This window comes from Castor canadensis, chromosome 7 (genome assembly GCF_047511655.1).
Source record: "Castor canadensis chromosome 7, mCasCan1.hap1v2, whole genome shotgun sequence".
NCBI classification, from domain to species: Eukaryota; Metazoa; Chordata; class Mammalia; order Rodentia; family Castoridae; genus Castor; species Castor canadensis.
The window spans coordinates 1376348-1403098 of NC_133392.1; the positions used below are offsets into that span (position 1 = coordinate 1376348).

The 26751-nt window shown below is 54.4% G+C and overlaps 1 protein-coding gene across 2 annotated transcripts in view; it reads left to right on the forward strand.

The window, feature by feature from the left end:
- Positions 1-25117, forward strand: part of Stk32c (serine/threonine kinase 32C) — an 85363-nt gene extending 60246 nt beyond the window's left edge. Inside the window, exons 3-12 of one of the 2 annotated variants that reach the window (XM_074078035.1) lie at positions 8346-8497; positions 11871-12044; positions 13056-13093; positions 13186-13275; positions 13759-13862; positions 14482-14628; positions 15767-15892; positions 15976-16107; positions 23533-23600; positions 24523-25117. In XM_074078035.1, coding sequence (XP_073934136.1) covers positions 8346-8497; positions 11871-12044; positions 13056-13093; positions 13186-13275; positions 13759-13862; positions 14482-14628; positions 15767-15892; positions 15976-16107; positions 23533-23600; positions 24523-24667 — 1176 coding nt within the window. In that variant the 3' untranslated portion in view covers positions 24668-25117. The remainder of the gene's footprint in view (positions 1-8345; positions 8498-11870; positions 12045-13055; positions 13094-13185; positions 13276-13758; positions 13863-14481; positions 14629-15766; positions 15893-15975; positions 16108-23532; positions 23601-24522) is intronic. The other variant, XM_020182963.2, reaches the window with a different exon arrangement.
- Positions 25118-26751: the final 1634 nt, after the last annotated feature.

Consider the following 26751-nt stretch of genomic DNA (forward strand, 5'->3'; position numbering starts at 1 on the left):
TGGCCTCTGTCGTTCCGCTGCACAAGAGGTGCAGCTCTCCCCTTGAGCCTTCTCCAGTCACTCCATCGCAGGGTCAGCCATTCTTGGCCAGTGCAGACTCTTTCAGGCCCATTCAGGCACTGCGCCTCCTGTTTTTGTGCTACTGACACTGGCCACTGGACAGAGCCTGGGGGAGGGGAGGAGCCAGGCCTGTTTCCCACGACTCTGTGAGATACCCAAGAGGCCCATCCTGCCTGGGGCTGTAGAGCTCCCAGGTGGGGCAATGAGGTGTTTTCATTACAATGTTTAGAGAATGTAAGTACCTGTTGTCAGGCATTTGCTTTCTGGGGAACAAAAATTACTTGGAAAGAATAAGAGCTTGGGGTGAATCACTTAAGTCTGCAAAATACGTAAACAGAGTTCAGTTAGAATGGCAATTACACCACCATTAGTCACCAGCCTATTCTGGGCTGAGCAGTGCCATTTGACAGGGCGTCCTGTGGCCTGGGACCAGCAGGGCTCATGCCTCTCAGGTCTGATTCCCTTCCTCTTTGTCAGGGCATAAATGGATTACTAGAGGGAGCAGCCTGGAAAGCCCAGACCAATTTCTTTGAGGAAGCAGTTCAGCTGGGTCTGCTTGCTCTCAGCTGCCAAGGCTCAGCCTTAACAGGCTGATGGGTTTCCTCTCACTTTCTGAAACACTTCTTCTTTTGGACCTGCGGTGCCTGAACTCCTTTGGAACAAGGATGGCACAAACTTCAAACTGACGTTCATTGGCGCCTCCCTGTTGGGGCCAGAGCAGAGCTGACGATGGGGGCTGCACAGCCAGGCTCTTCCAGCTGAGTTTGAACCTCTTCTCAGTCACCTCCACCAAAGGGTACTTTGATGCCACTAATTAAACCCATTTTAACCCAGCGCCAGCCTAGCTTGCAGCTGTGAGCGTGCTGACAGTTCCAGGGTTCTGCAGGCTGGTCTCAGTCAACAGTGGTGAGGCTGGGCCAGCATGCACTGGGCTTCCCACCTCCCTTGGCCTCGGTCGGGAAATGGAGCCTGGGTCTCACAGGAGGGGAGGACTGGGGGCCGTTAGCGGCTAGGTTAGCAGGTAGAGAGGAGAGAGCAGGTGCACAGGGTGCATTGTTAAGCCAGGACAGGTTACAGATCCCTCAGGGATGGCAGAAAGGGTGACTGTACAGCTGCTGCAGCAAAGTCCCTCAGTGTGCTAGTTTCAAACACCAGAAATTCAGCTTCTCACTGTCCTGGAGACAAGATGTCTGAAGTCAAGGCACAGCTTCTTCTGGATGCTCAGTGGGAAGAAGACCCTCTGCCTCTCCTGGCTTCTGATACTGCTGTGATGCTCTGCCTTCCTTAGCTTATGGCTGCCCTCCTCCATCTTCAGGGCCAACATCTCCACATCACTGGCTCTGTCTTGTCCCTCTCCACATGGTCTTGTCCCCTGAGCCTCCTGTATCTTCTCCTTCTGCCTCTCATGAGATTACCTGCCATTGATTCAGGGCCATTTCAATCCATGACCCTCAGTTTAATTACATCTACAGGGACCCTTACCCCAAATAGACCATCCTGAGGTCCCAGGTGGCCATGTCTTTTGGGGGGCACTTGGACCCACTCATGGAGGTTGGAGGTATTCACCCCAGGGGCCACAGGAAGGAACCATGGTGAGTCGCCCTTTTATCTTCAGCACCTTGCACAGGACTGCCACCTAGAGAAACATGGGAGGAAGCTTTTCCTGAGTTCTAGTCTAGTTGGGAATGTCCTAGAACCCAGAACTCAATGACTGGGGAGACCTGGCTCCTCACCCTGCTCCACCCTGCCTCTCCTTTGGATGTCCTATAACTACTACAAGCAGCTCCTAATGACTGGTGGCTGGGACCAGCAGTGCACAAAGCCTGAAGCTCCCCCTAAAGTGAGTGGTTGGTGTCAGCACTGAGGGAAGGCATTTTTTTTCCAAGAGTCCTGGAGATGGATCACAGAAAGGATTGGGTCACTTGGCAGGTTTGATGGAAGAGACACAAAAGGGACTCAGTACCCCTGGGAAAGGGTTTTGGACTGCAGACACTTGTAGCCCAGTCCTGCCTCTGTACCCCAACACACTGAGAGCCATGCCAGTAAGCCTATGCTGACAGCCAAGCCTGGATCCCTCTCACTACACTGCCTGTTTCCTCAGCCCCATGGGAATGAGCCCCTTCAAGGCTGAGTCTCCAGGCTGCTGCCATTGCCCTCTGTGCCATGGGCTGTCAGGTGGGAGGTGGTCATTGCTGTGTCCGGCACTGGACCATGTCTCTCCATCCATTTCTGGTCTCCTATAAGTAGGGCTGAATCCTCTGTCTAAAGTAATTGTACTTCTCGGCCTCCCACTTGGAGTGCGTGTTCAGGGAGACAGGCAGCCTGCTCTGTCCGCTGGGCTGGGCTGTGACCAATAAGCCCGTAATTCTCACCGTGAACAGAATGAAGTGTCAGAGAAGGAAGGGCCTGGAGTTGAAACCAGGTGGGCTGGTGGCCTGCTGCGGCTGACACTTATTTCATTCTGAAAATTTCAACCAGCTTTCAAAATAATAATTTGAAAAATGATTGTGGGTAGCTCAGGAAAAAATCCCTTGCGCCTGGCTCTGCTAAGTGGCCTCACCAAACACCACATGCTTGGTTCCCTGTCGTTCCCACACTGTGGGCTGCTGACCAGTGGTTCGCTCTCACTCTTGGGGCAGGTGTGGGCTCCTGTGTCATCAGGAACCCTTTATCTTGCTGGCTGGGTAGCCCTCAGCACACATCCCACCCACAGGGAAGGGCTAGGCAATGCTGAGGCCACCATGTTACTTGCTCCCTGGAGAGCCCTCACTTAGAGCCTGTGGTGCCTGACCAGCCACATTCTCCATCACCTACAGCCTGTAGCCCAAATCCTCCATCCCTTATTGACTGTCTCCTGGATGGATGGAGGTAGGTTTCCTTGCCTCACTCCACAGGACACCCCAGCAGGTGCCTCTAGGGGCCACACGCTGACCATTGTAGCCTTGTCCGTGGTTGCAGAGGACAGACCCCAATCATCCCCAGAATGTATATCGGTGCACAGCGGGGAGGAATTTGGGCTGCAGGTTGAATGGAGGGTGTCAGCTGACTGATGATGGCAATCTAAGTACCAGAGTCCTCATAAGTAGAAGAGAGAGGAGAAGGCCAGAGCCAGAGAGAGACTTAAAGATTCTTTGAGGATGGAGGAAGGGCCTCCCCCCACAGGTAGCCTCAGGAAGCTGGAAGGCCAGGAAATGGAACCTCCCTGGAGCCTCTAGAAGGAGTCAGTGCTGACTACGCCTTGACCTTGGCCCACTGAGATCCAGCTCAGGCCTCTGACCTCCAGAGTGCAGGATGTAAGTCTGTGCTGTTTAAGCACTGAGTGTGTGGCCAGTCGTGGTACGGTCACAGGAAGTGAACACAGCTCCATGCTCTGGTTCTACAGTGGTCATTACTGCCTCTGCTCAGCTGCAGGACCCCTGCCCTCAGCAGGCCCAAGAAGCAGATGCAGCCGGTGTTTGGAACTTTCCAAGACTTCCTTGAAACTCTGTGTTATACTTTGACCACAGATGTTGAATGGAGGCTGACATCTGGGCATGAATGGGCAGCAACAGGTGTGTGCCTGCGGTTTTGGTTTACTCATCACACCCTGCTTTGCTTAATGTAGGACAAATGGGTCCCTGGGTCCTACAGTTATCACAGTCATCCAGGGCCTGCCGGTCCTGTGAACCACCACTGTCCAGGTCCTGCAGTTTTCCTTGCATTGCTAGCCTGTCTCTGTTGGGCACCTGCAGATAACTCAAAATGTTCTCCACTTGCTGGGGAAGGTGGCAGTGCACATGCAGACACCTAAAAATGTCCTTGGTGCAAAGTCTTTAGGCAGCATCAGGGACCTTGAGGCAGGGAGGGATAGCGGTAGCTCGAGAATCACCTGTTTCAGTGTTCTCGGAACCTATGGGGATGACACCGTCTGGCCCTTGGAGTCTGGTCAGGGGCTCAGGGAAGATAGCCGAACCCACAGGTGGAAGCCCAAGAGCAGCCTGGACACTCAGCCAAGAGCCAAGCTCTGAGTGCAACCCCATCTTGTAACTAACTCCCTGGGGCAGGGAAGTCTGATGCCGAGGACCTGGTCCAGGGGCCAGTGTGTGTGTATGTGCATGGTGGGTGGGGAGTCCAGCCCTGCTCGGCAGTTAAACAGGGCAACCCTGCAGAATCTCTTTGGATGGTGCAGAGAACCTTGGGTGACAAAGAAGCTTCCAGCAACCACATCCAGGTCTGTAGGCAATGCCTTCTGTCAGATTGGCGGTCACCAGTAGAGAGGAAGAGGACGTGAGGGTGAGGTTCCTGGGTCTCCTTGGAAGTTGCCTGGTGCTCAGGTGGTGTTAGTCGTGATCTTTTGAAGACATTTTAAGCCAGAGACTTTGCTCATGAGTATTTACTACACACATGAAATGTCCTACACCAGGACCAACTCTCCCATGGGATGACGGGTGCCGTGACAGCCAAGGAGAGGGGACTGGGAGACGGTATGGAGCCTCTGGACCGGAGCCAAGCCTGAGGGTGGCTTGTGATTCTGTGCTAGGGCTCAGGGTGGTGAGAGAGAGGTCGTCACATGGGTGGTGTTCCACTTGCATTTGACTGGTGGAGGGAGTCACTGCTTTTACGGGGGCAGGACTTAGGTGATGTTTCTGCATGAGGTGTGTGGCCTTCCGTCTCAGCACTGGAGCATTCTATTGTATTTCTGGCTGAAGTCTGTAGTAACTCCATTTTAATACCCCAGGGTGTCCATCCACAGCAGGTGACCATGCTGTCATCTGACCTCCCCACTCCTGGCTACAAGCCTGCTCTGTGACACTGGAGCTGGACAGTGCTGCCTACGAGGTCACCCGGGGAGTGTGGTTGGTGTCAGGGCCACTCAGACAGCTCCCAGGGCCCCCACACAGGCTGAGAGCTGCTGAGAGCACCGTTGGGGATGGCATTAAGGTATTCTGAGGTCCTGGGGTTCTTCCTGACCCTTGTCCAGGAGCCCTTGGGGCAGCCCCATCTGTCCCTCTGTGGCTGGCCTACAGCTTCCCTTTGGGACTCTTGGATCTTCTACCAAGGTCTCTTGACACAGACTGAGAAGTCCCCAGAAAGAAGGTTTCCAGAGCATGTGTGATCATCTGGGGACTTGTTGGGAGGTTGTAGGGACACAGAAAAGCACAAGTTAAACCTAACTGTCCAAGGCCTTCTTGGCAGGTTCTATATCCCCATGCCATGACAACTAGCCAGGGAGACCTGTAGCTATCTTGGGGACAACTTTCTGGCTTTTTTTTTTTTTCACAAGAAGTGTTACTGCCCTAAAATTTGTGCCTTGTGGATGAGAGGTCTTCTAGTCTTTGTGGGCTCTTTTCTGTATGGCTCCACCAGAGCCTGGCAGCCCATTACTCCTCAAAGCAGTCTTGATAGCTTGGGAAGTGAGTGTCTCGTGACACAGGTGGATATCTGTCACCAACACTGATGCTCACCTCTGAGTCTCTCAAGACACCCAAAGTGCTGGGTCCACACATTCGTTTCCTGTGGGCACTGCAACAAATGACCACAAACTAGATGGCTTAAGGCAGTGGACATTATAGTTCTAGAGGCCAGAAATCTGGACTCAGTTTACCTGGGCTGACATCAGGTGATACAGGCTGTGCTCCCTCCAGGGCTCTAGGGGAGAAGCCTCCTTCTTCGCCAGCTTCTCACCAGCCATGGTGTGTGGCCACTTCCTCTGTCCTCAAGGCCACAGTGCAGTATCAGTCGTCACACTGTCTCTGCCTCTGATCTCCCTTTGAATGAACACACATGGCCGCACTTAGGGTCCCCAGACAATCTAGGGTTGTCTCCTAGCTCAGTGTCCTCAGCCTCTTGCAAAGTCCTCTTACCATGTCAGGTGACATAGTCATAGGCTCGAAGGATTAGGACGTGGACATCCTTGGAGCTGTTATTCAGCTGACCACAGGGGACAGAGCCCTGGGTGGACTCTAGGATCCCGAGGCCTGGACTTTACCCTGGTCATGAGAGCTTGTAATGCCACATTACCTAGCCAGTGCTCCTGTCAGCAGATGAGGAAACAAGGTCAGTGGAGGACAGAAGCCACCGGACAGCCAGTGGAGTGGCCAGGCTTCAGGGAGGAGGCCAGGTGCCCTCTGATTAGAGAGCGAAGCCATGGGTGATAGGGCTGGCCTCGGACAACTGAAGTCCCCCAGACACCCTTCCTACTGTACGTGGCCTCAACAGCCAGGGCAGCGGACAGGCAAATGTAAGACAACTGAATGTGAGTGGATGTTGGGTACCTGCTCAGCTTCTTCCTGGCCTCTTGCCTCAACTGGTCAGCATGATGGTCCCACAGAGGAGCCTTAAGTGTGGCAGTTACTGCCTCACCATAGACACTCTGCCCAGACCCAAGCCCCACTTGGTGGCCATGCTTCCTGACAAAGCTCCTTCCACAGAGCCCCGCCCATTCCTCTTGGATCAGAGAGACAGGAAGTGTTCTGCCCCTTACCTGTGGGAAAGGTTTTGGTTGCGAAGCAGGGGCTAGCAGCAAGAGCAGGACAGGACATTGGTCATGACTCCCTTCCCCCACCCTGACACCAGGACCTCTTCTCTGTGTGCCCCCTGCAGCCCTGCACCTGCCCCTGCTCCGTGGGTCTGTTCCCTGAGCCTCAGTACCTCCAGGGCAGTGCAGTACTGAGGTGGGGGAGTCTGGGGAGGAAGGAAGTGATGATTATGGAGGGTGAGCCCCCAGCTCATCAGCCCAGTTTCAGACAGAGCTTTTGGGGGTCTTAGTGGCCTACACAGGGACCTGGCTGAGTTTGAGAACTGAGGAGTGGCCAGATCTTCCCTGTGTCCTATTGGTATCATCCCTCAGACTCAGCCTGTGGGCAAGGTGCTGGTGTGCATGGTGTTACCTTGGAGACTGCAGCCATGGTTACGAAGGTTGCATCTCTGGATGAAAGAGGGATGTAGAGGGCTCCAGCCAAGAGAAGGTTCTCCAATGCCACATCCAGAAACCCTTGAAGACCAGCAACCACTGGGCAACCCCGGCACTAACAATGTGGGAGGATCTTTAGCAAGTGACACCTCAGAGTAACGTGACAGAAACCACAGCCAGGAAGTGTCTGGGGCTCCCCTGCACGGGGGCTGCTTTCATTTTCAGGCTCACTTCCAGTTTCTGCACATTTTGGTGTATTACTCTACACAGCTTATGCTGCATAGCTTACTTAGTGTTCACGCTGGGCATTTTAAAAGTCTTATCATTATAAATCCTGTGAATGTCACATCAGTGGTTGTGTGATAGTCATCCACACCCAGGAGGTTGCTGGATGTCCCAGTGTTGGGAAGTTTGCTGCACATAGCACTGTGGTGACCAGCTTTACACACAGAGGGCTTTCATCCGAAGTACATTCCCATGAGAGGGAACGTGGAGTTCCCCTAAGAGGTAGATCCAGAGGTTTGGTCAGGAACTGACACCACTGAGATGTCTGGTCAGCTCCAGGCCACCTGCCTTTGGGTGAGGCACTTGGGAGCCACTCACTCACCTTGAGTTCCAGAATCATCCACTTCTTCCAGGACCCCCAGATTCATGCTCTGTGAAGATGGGAAATGGCTCTTGTTGCCTGGGTCACCTGTCTTAGGCTCTGTGACTTATAGGTAGGGTTTGGCTCTGCAGCCCTGATTTTGTGCCTTAACTCCTAGTTTCCCTTTGGAGATCTTTGTCCTTGTTTCTGATTGACACTCCATGGCCACAAGGGACCCCCAGCTGTGTTTCCCACCCACTTTGTGCTTCTCTCTCCTTTCCCTGCTTTCTGCCAAGCAATTAGCAGTGTGTTAGCAATGCCAGCCCTGCTGGTTGACACTGACAGTTGAAAACTCAGATGGCGTTGCACCTTCAGGGCTGTGCAGGGACCCTGTCATTGCAGATGGTCCCTGTTACAGTGGGAACCACGGCTCTGTGGTTGATGAGGGCTTCCTGAGTGCAGGGCTCTGTGTTAAGTGTATTGTCTCATCCATCCCCAGTGTCCCCTAAGGCACACGTCATATATAGGCCCTAGAAGGGGCTTTTGGGACTCTGGGAGGTGGGTCCACTTGCTGAGGTTGTGGCTGGTGAGGGGATCAGGCACCAGAGCAGTGCCCCTCATCTGGGCCAGCCCCCAGCGTGGCTCTGCCTCATGTTTGGGTGCTCTGTGGCTCGGTCCTGCAGAAGATACTGTTCATAGCCTTCCCCTTGCTGGCTGGAAACCCTGGTCCTTTCAGTGTTGCATTGGAGGTGGAGGGGGCTGTGACGGTCTGCTCCAGGTGTGGTACTGAAAGGCCTTTGCCTGCAGGTGTGCATCGTGCAGAAGCGGGACACAGAGAAGATGTATGCCATGAAATACATGAACAAGCAGCAGTGCATCGAGCGTGACGAGGTCCGCAATGTATTCCGGGAGCTGGAGATCCTGCAAGAGATTGAGCATGTCTTCCTGGTGAACCTCTGGTGAGTCACCCCACAGGCCTGCCAGCGACACTCCCTGTACAGGGACTTGCCCCCTTCTGCCTGGGCAGCCCCTCCCTGCTGCTCTCTGGCTCCCAGGCCTCTGGGATGCCTTGACCCCTTCACGCTCTCTGTGCCCCTCCTCATCAACTCTCATTTCCTGTGCCCAGGGCCAGCTCATAGTATGCTGGGGCTAATGCAGCATCTCCCCAGGGTCTGCTGGAAGTCCAAGACCTACTGCAATGGAAATGCCCCTCCCACAGGGCTTGTGGCATTGAAGACACAGTTTAGGGGATGACCTTCAGTTGCCTGCAAAAAAAATGAGCTCCAAGGCCAGTTTCAAGAGGTGCAGGAACCTGCAGGCTGCCTTAGACCTCTCTCTGACCCAGAGTCTTCTCTAACTCTGGGGTCCTCCAAACCCAGGGGCCTGTTCCCACCCAAGGGTACTCCCTAACTTAGGGTCATCCCTGACCCAGGGTCCTCCCCCACTCAGGGCTCTTTCTCCTCTCAGATATACCCCCCCACTCAGGGGTCCTCTCTCACTCAGGATCCTCCCTGACTGCCTCCCATAGTGGGCCCAGTGCTCTGTGACTTGCTTCAAGATGGGCATGGTTCCCAAAGGCTCTGTGGAGCACAGGCTTCCTAGCAGTGGGGGTCAGGGGAGTCCTGAGCTCCTGAGCTTTGGCTGAGCAGCCTTTGGGAGGTGTAGGTGTTCATTACAGAGGTACAGGAAGAGGCAGTCCTACTGCCATGTGAGGTAATACAGAGCAAGAGTGTTCCATTTGACAATGAACCTGGAGCAGCTGTTAGGGCAGGGACTTGCTTGGAGTCCAGACTTGCCTCCCACCTGGGTGTTTACCTGGTGCAACCACAATAGAACAAGAGACTTCAAAGTGACAGAGGCCCCTTGGCATGGTGCAGGAATGGTGTCAAGTGCCTCTGCTTCACAGTGACGGGACAGGTGCTGGGCAGAGCTGTGGCTGGAGCTTGGCTGCCCAGGAGGCTGGGCCAAGATGGTACTGCTGATCAAGGCCACGGGCCTGAGTCTGCTGGAGCCCAGGTCACACAGATTGACAGGCTGGAGCATGAAGAGCTACTCATCCCTTGACTGCGTCACGGTCTTGGCTCCATCTGTTCGTGGCTACCGTCATTACTCATGGAGGTCCCAGGCTCTCATGGCCAGCTAATTTCCAAGCTGACCTTGTCTCCAGCATCCTGTAGCAACATTGAAAAGTTAGGGGTGTCCAAGTGCCAAGAACCCCTTAAACCTGACCTGCCACTCTGGGGCCAGGGAGGTCAGACACTTACCCTTGCAGGCAAGTGATTACTGCCTGTCTGGGTCAGTGGGGGAGTGGAGCTTACCCTCCAGCGGGGCCTGGCTTGTACCCCCACGGGAATACAGTGTGGGCAGCGAGGCTTCTTGAGAAAAAGAAGACCCTGGGTTTCCCTCTTCTGGAGTCCAACCCTTCCCCTGCCCTTCCTGGGCTGCCTGAGATGCGATGTGGTCTAGTGGTCAGGTGCATAGACTCCTGGGTTGAATCCACTCTGCTGTGTACATGCCTAACCTCCCTGCCCTCAGCCCCTTACTGTGGAGCAGAGTGGGGTGGTTCCCAGTACTGCCGTCTGCAACCGTGCAGGTGTCTAATGGCAAAGCACTCAGCCTCGGGCTGCGAGCCATTGGCTGCTTTGCCTTCCTTCCTGCTGTAGGGCACTCCGTCCCCACAGGCTGGCACACTGCGATATCTCCTGCCATCCAGGGTCATGCAGCATAGGACCATTGTAACTTTGCCTTCAGGTACAGGAAGCCACCTGTCTGCTGCTCTCCAGGATCCTAGTCCCCTCCTGGAGCTTAGCACCTGAGTCCCTTTGCTCTGTGACTCCTTCATTGAGGATGAGACAGGGTGGCTTTTGAGGGCAGGTAAAGGGACATCATATGGAAAAATGAGTTATTTGTGACTTTCTTCATGAAAGAGTCAATCCATTTAAAAATTAGAGTTAGCTTTGAGCGTTCACAAAAGCAACTGCAAAGTGGAAGGAAGTCAAAGTGCTGATCTGCTATGGCTACCATCAGTCTTATAACCACCACCACCATCACCACTGCCACAATCACCACCACCATCATCACCATCACCATCACCACCACCACCATCACCACCATCACCATCACCACCATCACCACCATCACCGCCACCACCACCATCACCACCATCACCATCACCACCACCACCACCACCATCACCACCATCACCACCACCACCACCACCGCCACAGTCACCACCGCCATCATCACCATCACCATCACCACCACCACCACCACCATCACCACCATCACCGTCACCACCATCATCACCACCACCACCGTCACCACCATCACCACCATCACCACTACCACAATCACCACCACCATCACCACTGCTACAATCACCACCACCACCATCACCACCACCATCACCACCACCATCACCACCACCACCACCATCACCTCCACCACCACCGTCACCACCACCATCACCGTCACCACCACCACTGTCACCACCACCACCATCACCGTCACCACCACCACCATCACCGTCACCACCACCACCACCGCCACAATCACCACCACCACCACCACCACCACCGTCACCGCCACCACCACCGTCACCACCACCACCACCGTCACCACCACCACCGTCACCACCATCACCACCACAATCACAACCACCACCACCACCACCACCACCATCACCGTCACCACCACCACTGTCACCACCACCACCACCACCACCACCATCACCACCACATTCGCCATCACTGTCATCACCATAGTCATAATCACCATCATTTTAATCACCATCACCAGCATCATCACAGTCACCAGTGCTGCCACCACCACCATCAATATCATCATTGCCATTGTCATTACTCCATTATCACTGTACTCACCACAATCGCCAGCTTCACCATAATTTGCCACCATCACTGCCATTCCCATCACTGCCATGGTTGTTGGGATTAAATGCCAGCCCTTGCCCAGCTGTGTTAATCATTTCACTCGCACTGTCATTTTCTTCTTTGAAACGCTCTAAGGCAGCTGTTCTTATCCCCAGTTTTAGAAGAAGAAATGAGGGCACCCTGAAACAATGCAGGGTGGGCACTGTGTTTCTGCTTTCTACTTGTCACTCGCAGGCATTTCTGGCCCCAACCCGGGCCATCTCCAGGGGCTTGACGGTTCTGCCTGTCCCCCCGGGTCTTGGGTCAGACAGCTCTGAGCACCCTGATGATGGCATGGCAGGCAGCATGGGGTTGTGGGTGGGGGGCGTGTGTTAGGTGTGGTAGGAGCCACGCCTCTGGCTCCCCAGTTGTGCACATGCCAGGTTCTCCTCGATGCCCACAGGTACTCCTTCCAGGATGAGGAGGACATGTTCATGGTGGTGGACCTGCTTCTGGGCGGGGACCTGCGGTACCACCTGCAGCAGAATGTCCAGTTCTCTGAGGACACAGTGCGGCTGTACATCTGCGAGATGGCGCTGGCCCTTGACTACCTGCGCAGTCAGCACATCATCCACAGGTGTGTGCACACCTGATGGGGTTAGGCATCGGCCTAGGTCAGGCGGGGCAGCAGCAGCCTCTGGTCAGGCTGAGAGGCATGCACTCCAGCAAAGCCCGAGCTGGCTCCTCAGCTCCACCCTTGCCTGAGGACTTGTCCCCAGCTGTAGCACCTGGGCCAATGAAAGCCTGGCTCCAAGGTCAACCCCATAGCTGCATACCTGGTATCTACTTGGGGAAGAAGGAGCCCTGTCTAATCAACCCCATTTGAGGCTGGACACAGAGGGCTGTTTGTTCTCAGGGATGGATCATAGGACCTCGCCACAGGCAGTCTTCCTGGTCTGTTTAACTGCAGGCTCCTGTCTGCCCATCTGTCATGTCCTGGTGACTTCAAACTGATTTTGTCAGTTGCTTAAAGCAGGTGAAATTAGGATGCAAATGAAGTTAGGGCACAGATTTGGAAGCAAGTGAAATTAGTAAGCAGAAATCAGACTGAAATTCGGAAGCCAAATGAGCAAAAATGAAAAACCCTCTGAGGTGTATTATAACTCAGATAAATCTGATTCAGTGTCTGTCCCTGAGGAGTCCGTTGTCTGGTCGTGAGCCAGGTGTGTTGCAGGCACTCAGTGCCAACTTTGTGCCTGGAAGTCAGGGCAGAGTGAGGACTGAGGCCATTATGGGAGGGACAAACAGGAGCCAGTGCTTCTGCACAGCCCTGGGGTCCAGGCAAGGGTACTTCAGGGCGCAGGTATCCTCCATGGGCAGTCCCGGGAATTCTGCTGCCTGAAATCAGAAGATGGGGTGCTGGTGACTCCCCTACAGCAGTTTTCCACGTACCATCTGAGAATGGAGCAGAAGGAGCCTTCCACTTCCCTCACCAGGGCCGCTGGGACCCCACATCATCCTACAATAGAGCCACACCTCCCAGGCCAATGCCTCAGTGGGGTGTCTTGGGACCCCTGGCCCTGCCAGTGATGCAGGGGCAGGAATGACGTAGTTTCAAGCATGTTTCTGTCCCCCTGTGCCCTCATAGAGATGTCAAGCCCGACAACATTCTCCTGGATGAGCAGGGTGAGTGACAGGAGGCCCGGAAGCCGTGGGGGAGGGTGCCCACAAAAGGCATGCCTGCAGTCCTGGACAGGTTGCCTGTCCTCTCCTCGCAGGACATGCACACCTGACCGACTTCAACATTGCCACCATCATAAAGGATGGGGAGAGGGCTACAGCCTTAGCTGGCACCAAGCCATACATGGGTAAGCCCAATGCCACTCCGACCACACCGCCACGCCCCCAGCCTCCGCCCTCACTCTCTTGTCAACATGTAGGGTTGGGCCTTCGCTGAGGTTAAGCCCAGCCCTAAAGTCTTAGCATAGTGGTGGTGATGGGGCTGATGTGTGTGCCTGAGAGTCACGAACTGTAAGGATGAGGACCCCCCATCTCTCTCTCTCTCTCTCTCTCTCTTTCACACACACACACCACACACACACACAGAGCAAGCATGGGACTTGAAGCTGAACTGGCGGTCAGGCCACATACCAGGTACTCTCTGCTGGGGGCTGTTCTAGAAGGGAGCTGGTTCCCCCCCAGGTGGGAGAGGACAGAAACACTGCAGGGGCTTCTCATTTATTTTGGGCGGGGGGAAGCTGTTCTTGGGGCCTGGCCACGAGGTGAGGTGCCTGAATGTCATGGCAGCCTGCCCCCAGTAGCTCAGCTATTCCTCTCTCTTTGTTGAAAAGCTCCAGAGATCTTCCACTCCTTCGTCAACGGTGGGACCGGCTACTCCTTCGAGGTGGACTGGTGGTCAGTGGGGGTGATGGCTTATGAGCTGCTGCGAGGATGGGTACGGAGCCCTGAGGCCACTGCTGGCCCCCAGACCCTAGATGGCTGCTCTCTTGCCCTGGGGTGGCCTGAGAGGTGGGGAGGGAAAAGGCTGCCTCCAAACAGCCCCTAAACATGAAAGAGAATTCATGCTTTTAGCAAAATGTCTAGGTTGGTGACCAATGCCTGAGGAAGTAAAACTGGGTTCCATGGTGGGCTGTTGGTGGTGGTGTTCCTGGTGGGCCTGCACCTGGGCCCTGCTAGGTGGACCAGACAGGGTGTCCAGCAGGTAGACATTCCCAGAACTTCTACAAACAAGGTTCCCTGGGCTTTTCCCCCTGGGGGGCCAGAGACTGGGTACCATCCAGGCCTCATACTGCCATCCCCACCCCTCTTGGGGGCACCACACCCCCTCAGCCACCTCACAGGACTCCTCCTCAAGAAAGCACCCTCTTGGTCGTCTGGGGCTGACTCACTCAGGCCCCAGGCCCTCCAGGGGGTGATGTAGGGCTTTAGTGTAGGGTGAGCCTGGTGCAGGTGCCTCCTCCCCAGGCTCTGAGCAGAACCTACACTTGGGTTGAGAGATGGGGGCTCTCGGGGTGCCTGCACTTAAGCCTGATTCTGGTTGTGACGGGGATGAGGAACCTGGCACAGCACCTCCCTACCTGCAGAGACCCTATGACATCCACTCAAGCAATGCCGTGGAGTCCTTGGTGCAGCTGTTCAGCACTGTGAGCGTCCAGTATGTGCCCACTTGGTCCAAGGAGATGGTGGCCCTGCTGCGGAAGGTGAGCCCCGCTCCTCCCCCGTCTCCAGGTGGTCCACCCCTCCTGCACTCATGCCCTGGTGCTCATGGCAGCACCCCCAGACCTCTTCTCTGGGTGGGAACCTTCCCCGATGGCGACTTGGAAAGTGAGTCTGGTCCCTGGGCTTGCATATTTTGTGTTCCAGCAGCAAGCTCTGTGTGCTTCTCGTGTGCCCTTGCCAGGATTCCAGTCGCCACACTGCTATCTGTTAGAGCCTCATGGAGAACCTCTATGCTGGGAGACTGGTTGTCACCCGCTTCACAAAAGCCCAGACTGAGGCAGAGAACTGCACCCCGTGTGTGGGAGGGTGGCACTCCAGGCTGGGTGCAAGGCCATGCTGTGCTCTGGTATCCTCTGCCCCTGCCCTTCCCCTCATAGGTGCACATGGTCTGAACCACCTTCACAGGGAGCAAGCAGAGAAGAGTCCAGGTCCCCATGCACCTCCCAGGGCCTGAGCTCTGTCTGCAGCAGATGAGAGGACAGGGAATATCAACCTGCCAGGGACACAGGGCTGTGGTGTTTCCCTCAGCAGTGCCTCCACCTGTGGCGAAGCCTGGGGGCTGTAGGATTTCCTCACTTAGAGAGACATTCTTTAAAAGGATGGCTGGAGCATCCAAAAAAATGTGGAGAGTGAGAGCCAAGCCCAGGGTCAGGCCTGGGTGCAGAGGGAGACTCCTAGCCTGGCCAGCTCCTCGCCTGGCAGGAGGCACCCAGCAGCCCTGGGGACCCTGCTGCGTTGGTTGTACACAGCTGCCCTGGCTCCCCTGGTGGAAGTGGCTTTGCCTCAGTTACTGTTGGGCTAACCATGCAGAGTGCCCGTGGAGCGTTAGCCAGACCTCTGCTGCCACCTGCTGGTGAATCCTGGCAGAATGTCCCTGCAGTTCTTTGCTGCTGCTGAGAGTCAGGACAAAAGGTTACCTTAGCCCACACCACTCTGCTGACCACCTTGCTCTGACTGAAATTGGTGCCACCTTTCCTTGTGTGGCCCTTGAATCCTGACGTTTCGAGTCTCAGGCTTGGGGGACATCTCCAGGGTTGCCCTGACCTGGGGCAGGTAGGCGTTCTTCTGTGGGTCTGGTCGTGCTGCCTTGCTGCCTGTCTGACAGGGGCCTCGTTGCAGCTACTCACCGTGAACCCGGAGCACCGGTTCTCCAGCCTCCAGGACATGCAGGCGGCCCCATCCCTGGCCAACGTGCTATGGGATGACCTGAGTGAGAAGAAGGTGGAGCCAGGCTTCGTGCCCAATGTAAGCCTGTGCACTCACATGGGCAGTTCCAGCCAGGTGTGGTGGCACCGGTGGGCTGGGCTCAGCCGTCTGTCCCTTCACAGAAAGGCCGCCTGCACTGCGACCCCACCTTTGAGCTGGAGGAGATGATCCTGGAGTCCAGGCCCTTGCACAAGAAGAAAAAGCGGCTGGCCAAGAACAAATCACGAGACAGCAGCAGGGACAGTTCCCAGTCGGTGAGTGTCAGGCTCTGCTGGCTTTCCTGGCCATCTTCACACCTGTGTGAGGTGTCCAGGGGCCTCTCGCGGCATTCTGCAAGGCCTCTGGGCAGTGCAGAGTTCAATGGATGACCTTCCCCAGGTGCTGTGGATACCCAAGACCATCATTCCACCTGTCCTAGCTCGTCCATTCCCCCAGCTTCCCTGAGCTTTTGCTCCTTCTGAAGTGGTTGCACGGTGGCCACCAGGAGCACGGCTATGAGTGTGTGGAGGGTCACGTGTGGGAAGCCCTCAGCTCCATGCCCAGACACATAGGAGCCCAGGTACACTGATGTCCAGGGCGCTATTGCACAGGTGCACTCACATCCAGGTGTATTGATGCCCAGCTGCATCAGTGCCAGGTGCGTTGGTGCTCAGGTGCATCGACATCAGCTGTGCCAGTGTTCAAGCATATTGGTGCCACAAAGCAGGTGATTGAAATGATAGAAATATTTTCTCTCGTGGTTCTGGAGGCCCAAGTTCAAAATCAAGGTGTGGATAAGTCCTTGCACCTTCTGAAGGGAAAGGGGAAGGGGAAGGAAAATCCTTTCCTGCCTCTCCAGCTTTGGCAGCGGCTGAGCATTCCTGGGCAGGTAGCGGCATCACTCCTGGCTCTGCCTCCATCGTCACATGGCCTCCTCCCTCTGTGCCTGTGTCTCCTCTCTTCCTACCAGGATACCACCCTACTCCGTTGTGACCGCATCTTATGTTGGTGACATATGCACAGTCCTTGTTTCCAAGTAAAAGTCACATTCGCAGCTAGTGGGGGTTAGGACCTGACCGTGTTTCCGGGAGACAGAATGCAGCCCACAGTGGCAGAGCACAGCTGATGGCACTGCAGTTGTAAGTGTCGGTGTGGTGACTGGACACTGCCCTTGGGCCTGTCTGCACCTGTGGAGGATGCTCTCGGGTGCCCCAGGGCCCTGACACCTGAGCAACCTCCCAGACCCGGTGAGCCATCTGTTGTTCCTGGGCACCGTCCCCTCCTCACTAATGTGGAATGTGGGGCTGGGGATCATCCTCTATGTGCCTTGACTTTGGGGAACACAGGCCCTGGTGGGTGGAGCTCCTGCCTCTCCTTCTCCAGCCCGCTGAGGTCCCCCTGGTGTCTGGGGATGGAATTGCAGGTGGAGGACTTCAGGGCCAGGCTTAGAGGCATGGGATGGTTGGGGGTTCTCCCTGGGGTTTTGGCTTTCTCACTGTTAAATATTTAAGCTCCACCCAGAAGGACATTTGGGGGTGGGTAGAACCTGAGTCAGGATGAGGTGATGTCCTAATGAGAGAACCCAGGCACGGACAGTACAGAGCCTAGCTGGCCAGACCGAGCTCCTCCAGAGGGTGCAGAATAGGTGAGGTCAGGCACTGCTAATGAGGGGGGCTCAGCTTTGTCTTGGGATGCTTGGTGGGACATCACTGTGGAAAGAAATCTCAGTATTCTCTTGGATAACTAGGAATTTGAGACCGAGAAAGTCTTATTAACAGCGTCACTTTGCTGCAACTCACACCATGCAGTTCACTCAGTGAATGAACATAATTCAGTGTTTTGCAGCACATTCATGGAGTTTTGCACCCACCACCACGATCCGATTTAGAATTCTGTCATAGAAAGAAGCCTCTCCCCACTGACAGCTGCTCCTATCCCATCTCCCAGGCCGCTGATCTGCTTTCTGACTGTGTAGACTTGCCCATTCTGGACATTTAGTATAAAAGGGATTATACAGAAGAAGCCCTGAGACCGGCTTCTTCCACTTGACGTGACGTTTGCAAGGCTCAGCCACGTTGTTCCACGTGACATACTCCGCTCCTTTCCACGGTGAATAGTGTCCATCTCTGTGTTGTGTTTTATTTATGGGTTGTCACACTTCATTTGTGCATTCGCCAGTGGGTGGATTGTGTCACTGCTCTGAGCCTTCCTGTGCACCTCTTCACGTGGACGTGCTCTCATTTTTCCTGGGTGTACAGTAGGAGCGATCCTGTGGGATCGTGTAGGAGCCCACGCTGTGTTCCAAAGCACCTGCGCCATTTTACATCCCACCAGCATGTGGGGGCCCTGAGCGCTTCGCCCGCTCACCAAATCTTGGTTTTGTCCACTTTGTTTGCTTCTGAACCATTGCACTAAGTATGAAGCGCTCATTGGCTTTGATTTGCATTTCTCTGGCTAAAGGTATTGAGCATCTTTTTGGACATTTACTGGGCATTTTCCCTGGACAAATACCTATTCAAATCCTTTTAAAACTGGATTATCTTTTAAAGTCGACTCTTGACAATGTCTGTCTTGTAGTCGGCCTGTTTTAGACCATTCACACGGACAGTTGGATTAGTGTCTACCATACTGTGACTCGTATCTGTCCTGTTTCCCTTTTTGTCATCTCTGCTTTTCATAAGGAGGTACTTTACCTAATTCTGCTTCCATAGCTCATCAGTTAACTTCTTTTAAAAACATTTTTAGCACTTGCTGTAGAATCTGTGGCATGCCTTTAACTTTTCTACGTCTTCCTTCAACAGCGTCCCTGCAGGCCTGGCGAAGGCACCTGCACGGAGCACTCCCAGCGAGCTCTTCCCTCACCACGCTGCTGTCATTCTGTCACCCTCTGTGTTCTGCAGCCACTCCAAATATCACTAGTGTTACGATTTTAAGCAGTTATGTTCTAGCTCAATTAAGAATAGGAGCAATAAAAGACTTCACGTTACTTACGTCCTAAGGTGCCTCTCCTTATGCAGGTCCGCCTCTCTGACCCGTCATTCCCTTTTCCCCCCAAGAGCTTCTTTCAGCATTTCTTTCGTGATCAGTCCATACACTTTGTGCACCCGAAAGTGTCTTTATTTTGCCATCACATAGTTTCATGGGATACAGAATTCTAGGTTGGTAAGTTTTTTTTAATACTTTAAAAATATTTTTAATCCATTCTTTCTTGCATAGTTTCAGATAAGAAGTCTGAGGGTTTTTTTTGCGTGTGTGTGTGTGTGGTATTGGGGATTGGACTCAAAGCCTTTTGCTTACTCGACAGGAACTTCTACCACTTGAGCTATACCTCCAGTCCTTTGCTTGTTTTTGAGACAGGGTCTCTCTAACTTTGCCTGGGCTGGCCTCAAACTCATGGTCCTCCTGCTTCAGTCTCCAGAGTAGCTAGGATTACAGGCATGAACCATCACATCTGGCTTGAGGTGATTCTTTGTTTTTGTATAAGTGAGATTTTTTTTTCCCTTCCTGGCTCTACCCAGGATTTTTTTCTGCCACTGGTTCACTGAGTTTGAATGCAGTACTCCCAGGTATGAATCTTTGCATTAATCCTGCATGGGGTTCTCTGAGCTTCCCATGTCTGGTTTGGTGTCTGTCCTTCCTCCCTGGGGGTTAGAAGGTCTTTCCCCTGGGGGACCAGTCCCGGGAATGTTTCACTCCTTTTCCTCCCCTGCCAGTGCCAGGTGGGTATCTTTCTTGGATGATAACATATCTTCTGGGTTCCTGCCATGTTGTCCTTTGTCTTTTGCATGAGAGAGGTCTTTGGTTTTGAAGCTGTCCGATGCGTCTGTTTCTTCTCTTGTTGCTTTGTCAAGTCTAAGAAACATCACTTAGCCTGCGGTCACCAGGATTTACTCTGGGTTTTCTTCTGAGTGTTTTATAGCTTCAGCCCTTGCACGGATGCCTGTGATCCATTTTGAGCTTTTTCTGCATGGTATCAGGTAAGGAGGGGCTGACTTCATCCTCTTGTATATGGATATCCAGGCACCCAGCAACATTTATTGAAAGCCTATTCTTTCCCCACTGAATTGCTTGGCACCATTTTCAAAAATCAATTGAACATAAAGAAAAGGGCTTATTTACAGACTCATCATTCTGCTGCATTGATCTGTCTGCATGGCAGGACACAGTGTCTTGATTACTGTCACTTTGCAGTAAGTTTTAGAATCGGGAGCTGTGATTCCTCTCGTTTTGTTCGTCTTGGTCAAGACTGTTGGACTGCTCTGCGTCGTACATTTCCAATGGGTTTGCAGGGGTTGGGAATTGTATCTGGACTCCTTGGCAGGTCTATTTTTGACTAACTTAGGGATTGGAGCCTGGTTTCTATTTTCCAGACCCTTTGTCACCATAAGTGACGTCGGGGTCAGGTGCTAAATCTCAGAATTTATAGAGGCTCTGTAGATGTCCATCCAGCCTGAGGATTCATGAGCACGAGAGTTACTCAGGAAGTACAGGGAGTGGGAGAAGCCAGCAAGGGCTGGACATCTGTGGAGTCCTGTGACAGTGGCCTCACCTGGAGTTTGCAGGGGTGTAGTCTATGACACAGAAGTGGCCTGCTCCAAGGGAACCATGCATCCACCCTCCTGCACACAGCAGTCAGTCTAAGGGCCTCAGAGGGATCTGAGTTTCTGTGACCATTCAGCTTTTTGTGTGTTGGCAAAGGGTTCCAACAGCCCATGGCAGGTCGCTGGTGTGGACGTTCAGAAGGAGAAGCCCAGCAGAAACGCGGCGGGGAAGATCCCACAGGTTTCCTGCAGACAGTCCTCGGAGATGCTCAGGGGAAAAGAATACTTTGTAGAGAGGGGGTGCCTGGTAGCACACTCAGAGCCACTTTTTCTAGAATCTTTGGAGCCGATCCTCAGCCCTTAGAGATGCTTCTTCCTAGGGAAGCCTAGGTGTGGAAGGTTAGCAGGATGGACTTTGGTCCTTGCCATAGTGGCACACAGGGTCAGGACCAACACTCATCTTCTTCAGTACCTTTTAGGTCCCCCCCACTCTCACGCCACACCTGTGCTAATGTCAAGCAACTCACCAGCTGAGTCCTGCCTTGGGCCAAGACTTAAGACCTTCATCCCCCAGTGGCACAAACCTCTGGTCACCATTACTTTCTCAGAGCAGTGTTTGTGCACCAATCCGCCGGTCATCAGAATGAGGCCGGGAATAACAAGACATAGCAAGATAAGTTACTTTGCCTGCCTTGGGACAGAACCCAACCTTTTCCTGATGACTGTCCCTTACTGGGATGCTGACTTCTTTCAGGATGGCCACAGTGACAGACCAAAATGCTGGAAAGGAGAGTTAGGGAGCTGTAAACAGAGAGCCCGGAGCTCTCCAGAAAGATCCCCTCGAGCCTTCCGCCAGGTACCTGCTGCAGGTATGGTGAGAAAAACCCCTGAGACTGGAGGCAGAACCACCAGAAAGGATCAAGCAGCACAGCTGCAGAACTCCACAGGGCAGCTGTGAAAAACTGGGGTGACACAGGCATCCAGGGGAGCCCTCAGGAGACCATTGCTCAGAATGGGGAAAACTCAAGCTTCCAGAACACAAAGAAACCTCCAGGTCCTATGCTTCTTTCCTGGTGGAGGAGGTCACAGTGTAGTAATATCCTCCACCATGGAAGGACCTCATCACCAGATAGATCCCTACAACACCGTCCGGGAGCAACTGTGTGCTTCGTCTCCCGCACTCTTGGATGTGTGATTCGCAAGGCATCCGGAGGACGTGCGCTTCTCCTCACCCAGATCTAGCACGATGCTGGCAGTAGAGTGGATAACAGTGAATGTTGAGGGATGGAGGTTCTGACTGTATCACGATGGACAAGAGGAGCAGGACCACAAAAGTACACTAATGTCCTTCTCAGGTGAATGTTAGGATGTTTCTGATACTGGTTGCTGATGGGTGTTGAAAGGAGGCTGTCTGTCACCTCAGAGGCCACATGCCTCCTATGAGAGACCCCATTGGTCTATTCCACTATACCTGGCTCAGTGGAGCCAGTATTAGGTCAAATGTGGCCAAGCTCCCTTCATCTGCCACCATCCACCTGGTTCTTGCAGGACCAGACTTACGAGTTAAATTGGAAAAAAATGGCCCTACCACTCCTGCATCCTAAATGTTGGAAGAGGTAAAGAAAGACTTTGACTGCGGCCCTCATCCGTCACTGCACCCGGGGTGCAATGTTTTCCACTCGGCTGGTTTGTTAGGAGGGGTGCACTTTCAGAAGGTTTCATTGCACCTTTCCACTACTTTAATAGCTTCACTGAGCTACCACTGACATAAAAACTGTACACGTTTCAGGTGTACACCCTGATGTGGAAATCCAGGCAGTCACTGTGGAATAACCACCACAGTCACCTGATTAACGCGCGCCCCAGTTCATCATTACCGTGTGCGTGCTGTGTAGGGTGAGGTTTAATTTCAACATCTGTCCTTTCCGTGGGTTTCCCGTGCACTGCAGCATTGTTAACTGCTGTCACCGTGCTCGCTGTACACCAGGGCTCCAGAACTAATTCATCTGAATAGCTCAAACTTTACCATCTGGCCAAGGTCTCCCTGTCTCTTGTCTCCCCAGCATGACAGCTATCACCACAGGTCAAGTTGCTGAGAGGAGAGGGGGGCTGTGCCAAGCACGCAGTTCTCCATCCTTCGGCACTGGGGAGGGGAGCACGGGAGGATCTGTGGTCACTGAGCCTGTGGGTCCCGTGTCCTTCCCACGTGGAATGGCCGCTGGTGGAGGGCAGTGTGTGTGGACTAGCCAGGCCCTCCTCACAGGGAACCCGCTCCTCCTTCAGATGGTGGTTGTAGGTCTGAGTGTGGAAAAGCAGGCAGACTTCCCAGCTACATCTTTGTCCACCTGTCCTTGATCTGTGTGTGGACACTGGTGTCCATCTCTGTCTTCCAGGAGCCCCGGGCTCTGTTGGTCATCATCACAGATCCCACTTGCTACCCTACTGTTAGTGCAGGTCACCTGCATTCCTCCACAGGTGAGGTGAGTGGCCGGGCTTCTGCGTCTCAGGCACTCACCACCACCTGGGACACGGGGGGCTTGGTCCTGTAAGATGTCTCCATCCTAGCGCCCCCTCCCCATTCATTCCTCGACACCCTGCTGAGAAGCATGTCCTCTGGCCATCTGGTAGGGCTGTGGGTCTTTCATCTCCAGCCTCCGCTGAGGTTTCCGTCCCTCCTCGGCATTCTGCCGAGGGTGATCTGGAATCTTAGCCTGGGCCTGATTCCCTCCAAGTGTCCAAGAGCTTCCCTGCATCATTTTAAACCCTACCCAGCATGTGTGGTGGCTCACACCTGTAATCCTAGACACCCAGGGGGCAGAGATTAGGAGGATCATGGTTTGAGGTCAGCCCCATGCAAAAAGTTCTCAAGTCCCAAAGCTTCAGAGGGCAACTCCTTTCCTGCGGGGCCTCGGCAGTCACTCTGCAAGGCTGAGCTCAGCTTCTCTGAAGTGGGACGCTCAGAACTGACGGCCTTCAGTGAGGCCTGTGCTCAGGCTGCCGGGGACGGGACCTCTGAACACTGAACACTTCCAGGAGAGCAGAGATCGTTCAGCAGACCGAACGCCTTTCCCCAGAGCATGGCGCAAGTGCTGGGAGCTGTGCTCAAAGCCGCCCTGGCGGCATCTTGTATGGGTCACTTGCATGCCCTTCTGTCCACAGGAGAACGACTACCTTCAGGACTGTCTAGACGCCATCCAGCAGGACTTCGTGATTTTTAACAGAGAAAAGTAAGTGTGTGTGGGGTGAGTCAGTGGGAGCAAAGACACACAAGCCAAGGCCCCAGCAGCCATGCGGCCTCTGGCCTGTGATGCCAGGCTCCTGCTGTCTTTGGGGGAGAACAGGCCGTGACCATGAAGGGGAGAGGTGGGAGGCCCCTGCCCTGGCTCCTCTAGAGGGCTCCCTGGAAACCTAGATGGATGTGGGACTGGGGTCCAGGATCTCCTGGGAGATCTAAGCAGGGTTTCTGATCTCTGGGGTGGTCCTGTCTCACATCAGCTCCTGCCACTTGGTCACTCTCATTCACTAAGCAAACCTTCCTGAGTCAGTTACAGATGGGACAGAAAGGGCACAGGTGGGTCATGGGGGTAAGACAGCCACACACAGCTAACACCACCTACCTTGGAGAGGGGCCCAAGACTCCCCAATCCTGGTAAGGAGGGAGATCGTTCCAGAGGAGTAGCTCTATACCAGTCTGGGAAACGTGCTCAGGACAGTATAAGGCTGGATGAAGGCAGCGACCCCACCCTAGGGTCAGAGGACAGGGTGAAGAATGGCTTGGCCAAGTTCTTTGGAAAGCCTTGTTCCAAGGTTGCTGACTCTGGCATGGGTGCTAAGTATGGCCTTCCTTAGTTTCTGGCTAATGTGATCTGAGACTCACCAGCCTCCTGCCCTAGGCCCGGAAGAATTCCATGCACATCAGTCAAAAGTATGCTATAGGCTGAGCCGCCCCTGACCCCCCACATCGGGTCCCCGGCATGTCCTGGAGCAGGGCTTCCAAACTGGGAGACGCTAGGCACTTGGCACCCCAGCCACATCCCTGAGGCACGTGAGTCCTTGGACAGCTCGTGGGTTCAGTAAGCAGCTCCTCGGGCTGCTGGCGAGGCCATGCCCTGGCAGTGGGCTGCACAGATCCCCTTGTCATCCCTTTAGGCTGAAGAGGAGCCAGGACCTCATGAACGAGCCTCTCCCGGCCCCCGAGACCATGGATGTGGCAGAGCCCACGACGGACAGTGAGGTGGAGCCTTCGGCCCTGCCCATGTGTGGCTCCATCTGCCCCTCAGCTGGTAGCAGCTAGGCCACATGGGCAATTTCAGAGGATAGTTAACTCTCAGGCTGCTTTGGAGACTTGGGTCAGCCAGAGGGAGGAGGCTGTGGGACGAGGCCCTGATCACTGACCCTGCCAGTGTGGCAAGGCTGGCAGGAACTGTGTGCCTGTCCAGGGTGATGGTCGGGCAAGGAGGTCCATTGCCACCTGGGCCCCGGTAACCTGTAATGTGGAGGAAATCTCATGGGTTGCACTGGCCAGGTCCTCTAGCCACTGGCTGGCAGGTCATGGTGGCCAGGGGCAGCACAGTGGGCAGCTGCTGAGGCCCTCTGGTCCCTCTGGACTTGGCTGTACATAGCCTTATTGCCAGGCCCTGCCACAGCTGCCCACACCTCTGAGCTTGCTGCCCAAGGCTGTGGGGGTGGCTCAGGTTTTGCTGGGTTCTTGTTCATTAAAGGTAGGGGTGGGGGGAGGGACGGGTGGGAAGACCAAGAACATTTTCTAGCGATACACACCGTTCCGGCAATTTCTGCTGTGTTTCTGAATAGTTTTCACCTCTGAGAATTACAGTGTAAGAACTAATCTGTTGTGGCTGTGTTCTGTGTCTGAGGGTGCTGGGGACTCAGTGCCTGTGGTTTGACGTGAAGAAAGCCTGTCTGGGCTTGGGCAGCTGGGTGGTCCCATGGGCAGATCCTGCTGGGGTAAAGTCAGACCAAGCCTTGGGACCATGGCCCTGGAGGATTGTCCTCACACAGACTGCAGAAGTGGGGCTGCTGAGGACAACTTTGAGGTCAAAGTAAGGTGAGATGGCACCGGAGGCCAAGGAACCTTGGGGTATGGCCCCTGCAGGGCCGGCATGGACACCTCACTGCTACCCAGTGGTCAGGTAACTCAGCATAAGTGGACTGCACCAGTCTCTCCTGTCCCGAGGGAGGACAGGCTTGGTCCCCACCAGCTCAGGCCTCCAGACAGGCCTGCACAGGGTAGCTTGGGGGAATTGCTGAGCCATGTTTGTGGCCATCCCAGGTCAGCAGCTACCCCAGACACTGTGAAAGTGACCAGGTCTATGTCTGAAGCCTCAGCTCCACTCCTGCCTTTCTGCCTGGCCAAGCTGAGAAGTGACAAAGGGCCAAAATGACCACAGGATACTTGAGGGAGAACTGGCTATTTTAGAGGCAGTGCTGGAAGTTGCAGGACAGAGTGGGCAGCTCATGGGCCCTTGGCTGCCTTTCTCCTGAGACATGGTGGGATTAACCAATGGGCCCTCAGTGAGGCCATTCCTCAGCATGGTGTACATACGAGGAGGAATATGGTGCCCAAGTCACGACCAGGAAAGGTAGTGCAGTCCCAGCCAGGTGTTCAGGCCCCAGAGAGGGCCAGGTTGGCCACGGCCTGGGTGGGAACCTGGTGGTACCAGGCATATGATGAGGGAGTTTGGGGGTTTTGCATAAACGTGCAAATCTGAGCATGAGTTTCTGGGGCCATGGTGGGACGGTGCACCTGTCCTTTCTGCCATGCTGGGAAGGGATGTAGGTGCAGTCCAGTTCCCTTGATTATCTTCTCTCCTTGGTGGGATGCTGGCATGGGGGACATCAGCTGGGCACAGCCCCACAACTCCAAATGATCAAATGTAGTCGGGCCAGAGAAGGTCCCAGAAGCAGTCACCGGGCCACCAGAATAGGCTCCTCCTGGGGTGTGCAGGGACCAGTGCAGCTCTGAGGAGCCCAGACTCAAGCTGCTTAGCAGTGGTCCCTAGGGAAACGCTCCTTGGCCACCACTGAGAATGGATGCCCAGGATGGGCCTAAGTGGTTGGTGTAGGTAGAGACCTCCCTGTTCTTAGAGGGAAGATATCCTACACCTGGAGCACAGAAGCAGAGCAATCTTTATAAGAGGCTGGGCCTGGCTGTGAGTGGCACCTACCTGGGCTGCCCTCACACCTGCTGCTGACTGCAAATTGTGCCTCGTAGTTCCCCATGTGCCTCCCCATCCCAGATTTTGGGGGTCGTTAGAATGGGCATGGACACCCTCCCTGTGACCACCCGGCTATGTGTCACAGCCAGTACCCCTGTGACCCTTCCCTGAGAGGAAGAGTCTCTACCACCATTCAGACCCA